The 12,887-nt window shown below is 41.9% G+C and overlaps 1 protein-coding gene across 2 annotated transcripts in view; it reads left to right on the top strand.

Annotated features, from left to right (window-relative positions):
• crb (cell polarity complex component crumbs) overlaps positions 1–12,887 on the top strand; it is a 642,968-nt gene that overhangs the window by 363,728 nt on the left and 266,353 nt on the right. For both annotated transcript variants that reach the window (XM_071694202.1, XM_071694201.1), the window contains exons 18-19: positions 6,715–6,882; positions 7,250–7,434. In XM_071694202.1, the coding sequence (XP_071550303.1) occupies positions 6,715–6,882; positions 7,250–7,434 (353 nt within the window). The remainder of the gene's footprint in view (positions 1–6,714; positions 6,883–7,249; positions 7,435–12,887) is intronic.

Genomic DNA, 12,887 nt, shown 5'->3' on the forward strand with positions numbered 1-12,887 from the left:
CATCTCTCTTACCCTTACGTTACTTACTCGATCAAACCACCTCACACCACACATTGTCCTCAAACATCTCATTTCCAGCACATCCATCCTCCTGCGCACATCTCTATCCATAGCCCACGCCTCGCAACCATACAACATTGTTGGAACCACTATTCCCTCAAACATACCCATTTTTGCTTTCCGAGATAATGTTCTCGACTTCCACACATTTTTCAAGGCTCCCAAAATTTTCGCCCCCTCCCCCACCCTATGATCCACTTCCGCTTCCATGGTTCCATCCGCTGACAGATCCACTCCCAGATATCTAAAACACTTCACTTCCTCCAGTTTTTCTCCATTCAAACTCACCTCCCAATTGACTTGACCCTCACCCCTACTGTACCTAATAACCTTGCTCTTATTCACATTTACTCTCAACTTTCTTCTTCCACACACTTTACCAAACTCAGTCACCAGCTTCTGCAGTTTCTCACATGAATCAGCCACCAGCGCTGTATCATCAGCGAACAACAACTGACTCACTTCCCAAGCTCTCTCATCCCCAACAGACTTCATACTTGCCCCTCTTTCCAGGACTCTTGCATTTACCTCCCTTACAACCCCATCCATAAACAAATTAAACAACCATGGAGACATCACACATCCCTGCCGCAAACCTACATTCACTGAGAACCAATCACTTTCCTCTCTTCCTACACGTACACATGCCTTACATCCTCGATAAAAACTTTTCACTGCTTCTAACAACTTTCCTCCCACACCATATATTCTTAATACCTTCCACAGAGCATCTCTATCAACTCTATCATATGCCTTCTCCAGATCCATAAATGCTACATACAAATCCATTTGCTTTTCTAAGTATTTCTCACATATATTCTTCAAAGCAAACACCTGATCCACACATCCTCTACCACTTCTGAAACCGCACTGCTCTTCCCCAGTCTGATGCTCTGTACATGCCTTCACCCTCTCAATCAATACCCTCCCATATAATTTACCAGGAATACTCAACAAACTTATACCTCTGTAATTTGAGCACTCACTCTTATCCCCTTTGCCTTTGTACAATGGCACTATGCACGCATTCCGCCAATCCTCAGGCACCTCACCATGAGTCATACATACATTAAATAACCTTACCAACCAGTCAACGATACAGTCACCCCCTTTTTTAATAAATTCCACTGCAATACCATCCAAACCTGCTGCCTTGCCGGCTTTCATCTTCCGCAAAGCTTTTACTACCTCTTCTCTGTTTACCAAATCATTTTCCCTAACCCTCTCACTTTGCACACCACCTCGACCAAAACACCCTATATCTGCCACTCTGTCATCAGACACATTATATATATATATATATATATATACATAAATGCACACATACATACATATATATATAGTCGTAGAAGGCAACTAAAGGGGACGGGAGCGGGGGGCCAGAAACCCTCCCCTCCTTGTATTTTAACTTTCTAAAAGGGGAAACAGAAGAAGGAGTCACACGGGGAGTGCTCATCCTCCTCGAAGGCTCAGATTGGGGTGTCTAAATGTGTGTGGATGTAACCAAGATGAGAAAAAAGGAGAGATAGGTAGTATGTTTGAGGAAAGGAACCTGGATGTTTTGGCTCTGAGTGAAACGAAGCTCAAGGGTAAAGGGGAAGAGTGGTTTGGGAATGTCTTGGGAGTAAAGTCAGAGGTTAGTGAGAGGACAAGAGCAAGGGAAGGAGTAGCACTACTCCTGAAACAGGAGTTGTGGGAGTATGTGATAGAGTGTAAGAAAGTAAATTCTAGATTGATATGGGTAAAACTGAAAGTTGATGGAGAGAGATGGGTGATTATTGGTGCATATGCACCTGGGCATGAGAAGAAAGATCATGAGAGGCAAGTGTTCTGGGAGCAGCTGAATGAGTGTGTTAGTAGTTTTGATGCACAAGACTGGGTTATCGTGATGGGTGATTTGAATGCAAAGGTGAGTAATGTGGCAGTTGAGGGAATAATTGGTATGCATGGGGTATTCAGTGTTGTAAATGGAAATGGTGAAGAGCTTGTAGATTTATGTGCTGAAAAAGGACTAGTGATTGGGAATACCTGGTTTAAAAAGCGAGATATACATAAGTGTACGTATGTAAGTAAGAGAGATGGCCAGAGAGCGTTATTGGATAACGTGTTAATTGATAGGCGCATGAAAGAGAGACTTTTGGATGTTAATGTGCTGAGAGGTGCAACTGGAGGGATGTCTGATCATTATCTTGTGGAGGCAAAGGTAAAGATTTGTGGGGGTTTTCAGAAAAGAAGAGAGAATGTTGGGGTGAAGAGAGTGGTGAGAGTAAGTGAGCTTGGGAAGGAGACTTGTGTGAGGAAGTACCAGGAGAGACTGAGTACAGAATGGAAAAAGGTGAGAACAAAGGAGATAAGGGGAGTGGGGGAGGAATGGGATATATTTAGGGAAGCAGTGATAGCTTGCACAAAAGATGCTTGTGGCATGAGAAGCATGGGAGGTGGGCAGATTAGAAAGGGTAGTGAGTGGTGGGATGAAGAAGTAAGATTATAAGTGAAAGAGAAGAGAGAGGCATTTGGACGATTTTTGCAGGGAAAAAATGCAAATGAGTGGGAGATGTATAAAAGAAAGAGGCAGGAGAAAGGTGCAAGAGGTGAAAAAGAGGACAAATGAGAGTTGGGTGAGAGAGTATCATTAAATTTTAGGGAGAATAAAAAGATGTTTTGGAAGGAGATAAATAAAGTGTGTAAGACAAGGGAGCAAATGGGAACTTCAGTGAAGGGGGCTAATGGGGAGGTGATAACAAGTAGTGGTGATGTGAGAAGGAGATGGAGTGAGTATTTTGAAGGTTTGTTGAATGTGTTTGATGATAGAGTGGCAGATATAGGGTGCTTTGGTCGAGACTGCATACTTGCCCCTCTCTCCAAAACTCTTGCATTAACCTCCTCAACCACCCCATCCATAAACAAATTAAAGAACCATGGGGACTTCACACACCCCTGCTGCAGACTGGCGTTCACTGGGAACCAATCACTCTGCTCTCTTCCTACTTGTACACATGCCTTACCTCCTTGGTAAAAATTTTCGCTGCTTTGTAAAACCTTCCACAAAGCATCTCTATCAACCCTGTCATATACCCTCTCCAGATCCATAAATGCTACATACAAATCCATTTGCTTTCTAAGTATTTGTCACATACATTCTTCAAAGCAAACACCTGATCCACACATCCTCTACCACTTCTGAAACCACATTGCTCTTCCCCAATCTGATGCTCTCTTTATGCCTTCACCCTCTCAATGAGTACCCTCCCATACAATTTTCCAGGAATACTGAATAAACTTATGTCTCTTTATCCCCTTTGCCTTTGTACAATGACACTCTGCATGCATTCCGCCAATCTTCAGGCACTTCACCATGATCCATACATACACTGAATATCCCTACCAACCAGTCAACAACACAGTCACCCCTTCTTGATAAATTAAACTCCTGTACCATCCAAACCAGCCATCTTTCTGGATTTCATCTCCTGCAAGGCTTTCACTGCCTCTTCTCTTTTCACCAAACCAGTCTCCCTGACTCTTTCACCTCGCACACCACCGTGACCAAAACACCCTACATCTGCCACTCATATCATCAGACCCATTCAGCAAATCTTCAATATACTCACTCCGTCTCCTAACTTCACCACTACCTGTTATGACTTCCCCCCTTGCCCCCTTTACCGTTATTCCCATTTGTTCTCTTGTCTTATGCGTTATTTACCTCCTTCCAAAGCATCTTTTTATTCTCCCTAAAATTTAATGATACTTTCTCACCCCAACTCTCATTTGCCCTCTCTTTCAACCCTTGCACCTTTCTCTTGACCTCCTGCCACTTTCTTTATACATTTCCCTGTCATTTGCTTTCCTTGCTTGCAAGTTTTGTCTAAACGCCTATCTTTTCTCTTTCACTTGCAAATGTACTTCATCCCACCACTCACCACCCTTTCTAATCTGCCTTTCTCCCACCTTTCTCATGCCACATGCATGTTTTGCACATACCATCACTCCTTTCCTAAATGCATCCCAATCCTCACCCACTCCCCTCACGTTATTTGCTCTCACCTTTTGCCATTCTACAATCAATCTCTCCTGGTTCTTCCTCACAGAAGTCTCATATCCAAGTTCACCTGCTCTCACCACTCTCTTCTTCTTGACATTCTCCTTCTTTTATGAAAGCCTCTACAATCTTGACCTTTGTCTCCTTAAGGTAGTAATCAGACATTCCACCAGCTGCCCCTATCTGCACATTAAGATCCAAAAGTCTCTATTTTACACACGTATCAAATAACATGGAATCTAGTAATGCCCCCTGACCATCTCTCCTACTTACATATATATAGTTGTGTATATAGTTGTGTATATGACTCATGGTGAGGTGCCTGAGGATTGGTGGAATGCGTGCATAGTGCCATTGTACAAAGGCAAAGGGAATAAGAGTGAGTGCTCAAATTACAGAGGTATAAGTTTGTTGAGTATTCCTGGTAAATTATATGGGAGGGTATTGATTGAGAGGGTGAAGGCATGTACAGAGCATCAGATTGGGGAAGAGCAGTGTGGTTTCAGAAGTGGTAGAGGATGTGTGGATCAGGTGTTTGCTTTGAAGAATGTATGTGACAAATACTTAGAAAGCAAATGGATTTGTATGTAGCATTTATGGATCTGGAGAAGGCATATGATAGAGTTGATAGAGATGCTCTGTGAAAGGTATTAAGAATATATGGTGTGGGAGGCAAGTTGTTAGAAGCAGTGAAAAGTTTTTATCAAGGATGTAAGGCATGTGTACGTGGAGGAAGAGAGGAAAGTGATTGGTTCTCAGTGAATGTAGGTTTGTGGCAGGGGTGTGTGATGTCTCCATGGTTGTTTAATGTGTTTATGGATGGGGTTGTTAGGGAGGTGAATGCAAGAGTTTTGGAGAGAGGGGCAAGTATGAAGTCTGTTGTGGATGAGAGAGCTTGGGAAGTGAGTCAGTTGTTGTTCGCTGATGATGCAGCGCTGGTGGCTGATTCATGTGAGAAACTGCAGAAGCTGGTGACTGAGTTTGGTAAAGTGTGTGAAAGAAGAAAGTTAAGAGTAAATGTGAATAAGAGCAAGCTTATTAGGTACAGTAGGGTTGAGGGTCAAGTCAATTGGGAGGTAAGTTTGAATGGAGAAAAACAGGAGGAAGTAAAGTGTTTTAGATATCTGGGAGTGGATCTGGCAGCGGATGGAACCATGGAAGCGGAAGTGGATCATAGGGTGGGGGAGGGGGCGAAAATTCTGGGAGCCTTGAAGAATGTGTGGAATTCGAGAACATTATCTCGGAAAACAAAAATAGGTATGTTTGAAGGAATAGTGGTTCCAACAATGTTGTATGGTTGCGAGGCGTGGGCTATGGATAGAGTTGTGCACAGGAGGATGGATGTGCTGGAAATGAGAGGTTTCAGGACAATGTGTGGTGTGAGGTGGTTTGATTGTGTAAGTAACGTAAGGGTAAGAGAGATGTGTGGAAATAAAAAGAGCATGGTTGAGAGAGCAGAAGAGGGTGTTTTGAAATGGTTTGGGCACATGGAGAGAATGAGTGAGGAAAGATTGACCAAGAGGATATATGTGTCAGAGGTGGAGGGAACGAGGAGAAGTGGGAGACCAAATTGGAGGTGGAAAGATGGAGTGAAAAAGATTTTGTGTGATCGGGGCCTGAACATGCAGGAGGGTGAAAGGAGGGCAAGGAATAGAGTGAATTGGATCGATGTGGTATACCGGGTTGACGTGCTGTCAGTGGATTGAATCGGCATGTGAAGCGTCTGGGGTAAACCATGGAAAGCTGTGTAGGTATGTATATTTGCGTGTGTGGACGTATGTATATACATGTGTATGGGGGTGGGTTTGGCCATTTCTTTCATCTGTTTCCTTGCGCTACCTCGCAAACGCGGGAGACAGCGACAAAGCAAAAAAAAAAAAAATCTCTTTTTGACCCAGTTATTCCCAATCACCTGTCTTTTTCAGCACATAAATGCATTATTATTACCATAGGGTAAAAAAATTTATTTGAAAATTTGCTCTCTTTTTACATAAGGCTGTGCTTTAATCAGTATTGTGAGAGCTTGTTGAGGTTCATAGACCCATATTTTTGGTCCTAGGGTAAAGATAAATGTATTATTATTAACATAGAAAAAAAATTACTTAAAAATTCACTTCTTTATTACATTTGTACTATACATTTTACAGTCCTGTCTGATCATTTTCCCAATCAGTTTTCCTGTTTCAGTCAGCCTCCCTACTGAATATATTGCCTGTCCAAAACACACATCCACAGTCTAATAAGACTTCTTTGTATGCATAAGCTCATTATATCATTTAGTAGTGAATGTGAATTTTCAGTAGTAAAAGAAATTTCAAGGTGCTCAGTCACAGTACAAGTTTCGAAGATCTTTCATCTCTGTTTCAGAAGGGTGTCCAATACTTTGCAATCACATTTCATATGTGAGCTTGGGCCTACCTTTGAGTTGAGTTGATGGGTTGTTACTTTTTAGGGTGTGTGCGAAGTCCTAGTCTTTGTCCCATCAAGATTTTAGATTTGTAAAACCTTTTCTGTTTGCAAGTTATGTCTCCTCTGAACTGGAAGATGAAGCAATGGATATCAACATCATCCATGTTTTAGGGAAGAGCTGGCTAGTTTAATTTGTTTTTCAGGGAAGAACTGTGAGAAGGACATCCCCGAATGTGCAAGTTTTCCTTGTCTCAATGGTGCCTCTTGCCTGGAACGCAGCAACTTAACCCTTTATGATTTGAATATATTCTCAAACTTCACCTATGAAGCTGCTGGAGGTTTTATCTGCGAGTGTATCCCTGGCTTTACTGGTAAGAGAACTGTATTTTTCTGTATGTGTGTGCTCTGTTGAAGAAGAATTTAAAACAAAATTTCTCAGTATATTTAAGAAGTGACACAGGTCCCCTCTTGGATTTTTAAGTATAAAAAATTCATTATCATTTCTTTGTTATTTAGAAAGCTCCAGCTTCTAAAGGATCAGCAACATTCCATGAAACAAAGTGATAATACCTAGGGCCATGATAAGACTGTTAGTAACACCCTTATACCTTTTGATAAAGCCCATGATCTATCTGTTCTGTCTCCTGTTGATCAGTCAATATTACCTCTATGACATGGTATTATTATGCAATACAGTGTATTATGATGGTCTGAGATGAAAATCCTTTTCAATTTTAGGTGACCTGTGTGAGATCAACATCAATGAATGCGAAAGCAACCCGTGTGTGAATGGTATTTGTTATGACGACATCAACACTTACTCATGCGAATGTTGGCCAGGTTATCAAGGTCAAAATTGTGAAATTGAAATTAATGAATGTGAACTATACACTCCTTGCATGTATGGTTCCTGTGTTGACAAGGTAAGAAATATTTTCTGTTTTTTCCATACTCATTCATTGTTTCCTGTGTTAGTGCCAGGAACAGATGAAGAAATGGCCTTATTTGTTCACATCCTCTCTCTAGCTGTCATGTGTAATCCACCAAAACCATAGCCCCATATCCACAACCAGGCCCCACATACCCTTCCATGGTTTCCTCTGACTGCTTCATATGCCCTGTTTCATTTCATTGACTGCAGGTTAGCCCTGTATATCACATCACTCCAGTTTCCTGTATCCCATGCAATCTCCTGTATGTTCAAGCCCCAAGCACTCAAAATCTTTTCCACTCTGTCCTTCCATCTGCAACTTGGTATTCCCTTTCCTTTATTCCCTCTACCTTTGATGAATATACCCTCTGTGCCAACCTCTCCTCACTCATTCTTTCCATGTCCAAACCAATTCAGCAAACCCTCATTGACTCTCTCACCCATACTCTTCATATAACCACACCTCTCATTTTATTTTTCTATGTTTGCTGAGATGGCTTAGGCAAATGAATGCCATAATCAAGGCCATCTCTTTCATACTTTGCATATTCTAGCCTGAGCCAGGTGCCCATTTTGTCAGTTGCACCTCATGGAGGATGGACAGCTGGGTTAACTGTGGACTGGTTGTCTTGACCAGGATTTGAACCTATACTTACTCAACCCTGGGCAGCCTAGGTCAGCAACACTAATGACTACACCCCCTTATCATTTCTTACTTGATCAATCCTCCTAACATGACACAGTATCCTCATACATCTTATTTCCAATACTTTCACCCAGTTCCAAACATTCTTGTGTAGACCCCAAGCCTCACATCCATACCACACCATTGTGACTACAGTACCTTTGTACATATCCATCCTTCTCCCCAGATTGTGACCTCGTCTTCCTCATGTTCATCAGTGCTTCCAGGACCTTTGTCTTGTCACCCACCTTATGGCTCTCTTCAGAATCCATGGCTCCACTTGCTGCCATATCCATTCCCAAGTATCTAAAACACTTCACTCCCTCCAAGTTTTCTCTAGTCAAACTCACTCTTTCCTCTGATGAACCTAATAACCATGCTTGTATTCACATGTAGTCTCAACTTTCTCCTCTCACACACTTGCACAAACTCAGTCTCTCACTCGAATGTGTCACCAGTGCCTTGTCACCTGCAAGCAATCCCTGATGTACCTTCCATTCATAAACAGAATAAACAACCATGGTGACATCACACACCCCTGTTACAGACCCACCCTCACCTGAAACCACTCACCCTTCTCTCATCCTACTCACACACATGCTTTACTTTCGCAGTAAAAACACTTCACTGCCATTCATTCATGAAATGCTCCTCACGGCATTTCTGTCAGCCTTATCATGTGCTTTCTCCAGATCCATAAATGCCACATGCAAATCTTTCTGCTTCTCTTCAGTATTTTTCACACAAGTTCTTCTAAGCAAACACCTAATCCACACATCCTCTACCACTCCTGTCACTGAATTGTTCCTCCCCCTTCTTATGCTTTGTGCAGGCCACCATCCTCTCAATCACCATTCTCTCATACATCTTACTGGGTACACTCCAAAAAACTTGTACCTCTGTAATTGGAACATTCACCTTTGTTCCCCTTGCCTTTTATACAGTGGCTGTATACAGGCCTTCCACTAGTCTTAGGCACCTCACCATGGCCCAGCTGTCCACTGAAATCCTACCTTAACTAACCAAGACATCCAGATGTAAGAGAAAGATTCTGCCATTTCCAGAAAGAAGGTTTTTATGGGATCAAATATGGTGCAGCTTATTTTCTTGTGTCCTTTTTACAAATGCTTTTGATTACTGAAATGTATTATTAAATCTTTGTATTCATTATTCATAAAGGAAAATTCATTAGATCTTATTTTTTTTTTTTTTTTACATATCTGCCATTCTCCACATTAAGAACATAGCAGGAAGAAAGGTCGCATTCACTCACATCCTTGTTATAGCTGTATGTGTTATAGCTGTATGTGCAGTGCACCTAAACCACAGTTCCCTCTCCACAACCAGGACCCACAGACCTTTCCGAGGTTTCCCCACACCTGCTTCACATGCCCTGTTTCAATCTATTGAAATATGTCATCCCCTGTATACCACATCACTGTAGTTCACTGTAATCCATGTATGCCTTTCACACTCCTATATGCTCAGGCCCCGGTCACTCAAGTTCTTTTTCACTCCATCCTTCCATCTACCGTTTGGTCTCCCCCTTTTTCTTCTCACCTCCACTTCTGAGACATATATCCTCTTTTTCAACCTCACCTAACTCATTCTCTCAACATCTTGCTTCTATCTTTCATACTTGCCTTTCATTTCTCATGTAAGTCAGATAATGCTAGGAACAGATGAAGACAGGCCGCATTTGGTCACTTTCATTCCCTGGCTGTCATTTGCAATTTATCAAAACCACAGCACCACATCCACAGCCAGACTATAAACCTTTCATTGGTTTCCCCTGGCTGCTTCACATGCCCTGGTTCAATCCATAGAGAGCATGTCATTCCTTTTATGCCATGTTATTCTAACTCACTGCTTTCCATGTAAACCCCTTACCCTCCTGCATGTTCAGGCCCCACCCATTCAGAATCTTTTTCTCTCCATTTTTTCATATCCAGTTCAGTCTTCCCATTCTCCTTTTCCTCTGCATTTCCAACACATATGTCCTCTTTGTCACCCTCTCCTTGCTCATTCTTACCATATATCCAAACCATTTTGGTACACCCTCTTCATCTGTCTCAACCACAGTCTCTCTTACCCATTTATCACTTGATGAAATCGCCTCACACCCCATATTGTCCTCAAACATTTCATTTACAACCCATCCACCCTCCTCTTCACAGCCTTATCTATAACCCATGCCTTATATACATACAACATTGTTGGGCTACTGTGCCTTCGAACATACCCATTTTTACCTTCCCAGGTAATGACCTCTCTTGCCACACATTCCTTAGTGCTCCAAGAACCTCAAACATTTCATTTACAACCCATCCACCCCCTCTTCACAGCATTATCTATAACCCATGCCTTGTATCCATACAACATTGTTGGTGCTACTGTGCCTTCAAACAACCATTTTTACCCTCCCAGGTAATGACCTCTCTTGCCACACATTCCTTAGTGCTCCAAGAACTACTTTCTTGGTTCCATTTTCTGCCATATCCTCTCCAAGGTATCTTAAACACTTCACTTCCACCAAAATCTCTCCATTCAAACTCAGACTTGAAGTAACCTGTTCCTCTGCCCTTGTAAATCTAATAATCTTGCTTTTATTCAAATTTACTCACAACTTCCTCCTTTCACACGCTATCCCAAACTCAGTCGCCAAATCAGTTTCTCACTCAAATTTGCCGCCAGTACATCAGGAAAGAGCAACTGACTCACTTTCCAGGCCTTTTCACCCCTACATACTGCACACTTGTCTCTCTCTCCAAGACCCTTGCTCCCTCACCACCCCATCCATAAACAAGAGTAACAGCCATGTGACATCACATATCCCTGTAGCTAACCAGCCCTCACTAGGAACCACTCACTCCCTTCTCTTCCTACTTTTACTCATGCTTTACACTGTTGATAAAAACCTTCTCTGCTTCCATTAGCTTTCTTCCCACATTATATATTCTTAAGACCTACCACAAGGCATTTGTATCAACCTTTTTATATGCTTTCTCCAGATTCATTCTTCAAAGAATAAGCCACATCCTCTGTGGCTCCTGAAATCACATTGTTTCTCCCTTATCTAATACCCTGTACATGCTTTCACCTGTCAATCATCACTCACATACATCTCACCAGGTACACTCAACAAACTTGTACCTCTGTGGTTTGAACACATAACTTTGTCCTCCTTATCTTTATACAGTGGAAGTACACATATATTCTGCCAGTCATCAGGTACCTCATCATAACCCTACGTACAATGAAAATCCTAACTAATCAGTCAACAATAGTCACTCCCTTTCTTAAGAAATTCTATTACTATATCACCCACTCCAATCACCTTGTCACATTTCATCATATACAAGGCTTCTCTTCTCACCAAACCACTTTCTACAACTCTGTCAGTTCACCCACCTCCCCAGCCCAAACACCTCACATTTACCACCCTGTCATCAGACATGTTCAACACTCCTATAAAATACTCATTCCAATTCTTCCTCACCTCATTACTACCTGTTACCACTTACCAATTTGTCTTTTCCACTGAGTGTTCCCATTTTTTCTCTTACTTTCTCACATTGTAAACCTCCATCCAAAACATTATTCTCCCTGAAGTTTAGTGATAATTACTAATCCCACCTCTCATTTACCCTGTTTTTCAGCATTTCCACCTTCCTCTTAACCTCCTGTCACTTTCTGTTGCACAACTCTCAGCTGTTTGCCCTCCTTCCATGTAAATACTATCCATATACTTTTCGTTTAACTTTCATCACTCACTACCCTTTCTCACCTTACCTTACACCTGCATGCCATACACTTTATTGCATATACTAGCACTGCTACCTGAAATGTCTCTCTCTCATTCCTCTCCCACTTCTCTGCCTCATTTACTCTCATATTTTGCTATTCTACTTTCAGTCTCTCCTGTTATTTCTTCTCACATTACTTTTTTCCAAGCTCACTTACTTTCACCACCCCCCTTCTCACTTATATCATACCTTCTTTTTCAAAAAGCCCTCCACCAGATGATAGCCAAGTATCCCAACACTGCCCCTCACAACATATTCACATCAGTGTCAAATCTGCATACCTATCAATTTGTATGTAATCCAGTAATGTCCTATGACCACCTTCCCTACTCACCCACATATAGTTAAGTTTGTCCCTCTTTATAAACCAGGTGTTCCCAATCACCAGCTCTTCACCATTCCCTTTCACCTCACTGAATGTCCTGTGTTACCCATTACATCCATTTTACCCTCAGTTGCTACATTGCCTACTCTCTCATTTACATTGTCTATCACTATTACCTGATCTCTAGCATCAAAATTGACACACTCACTCAGCTGCTCCCAAAACACTGCAGCCATGTGCATATGCACTAGAAATTACCCGTCTCTCAAAACCCACTTTCATTTTATTGACATCAGTCTGGATCTCACTTGCCGACACTCACACTTTCCTATAGCTCCTGCGTAATCAGTTTATTTCCCCCTTCCGTTACTCTTATACTCATGCCATCCTATGACTGTACACTTGACAGTTATTCATCTTTACTCTTAAGCTTTATATCAATCAGAGCTAGAACTTCTGGATTCCATTCTCATTTTTTTTTTATTATTTTGCTTTGTCGCTGTCTCCCGCGTTAGCGAGGTAGCGCAAGGAAACATATGAAAGAATGGCCCAGCCCACCCAGATACACATGTATATACATACACGTCCACACCTGCAAATATACATACCTATACATCTCAATGTATACA

The sequence above is a fragment of the Panulirus ornatus genome, chromosome 56 (genome assembly GCF_036320965.1).
Source record: "Panulirus ornatus isolate Po-2019 chromosome 56, ASM3632096v1, whole genome shotgun sequence".
In the NCBI taxonomy this organism is placed as follows: domain Eukaryota; kingdom Metazoa; phylum Arthropoda; class Malacostraca; order Decapoda; family Palinuridae; genus Panulirus; species Panulirus ornatus.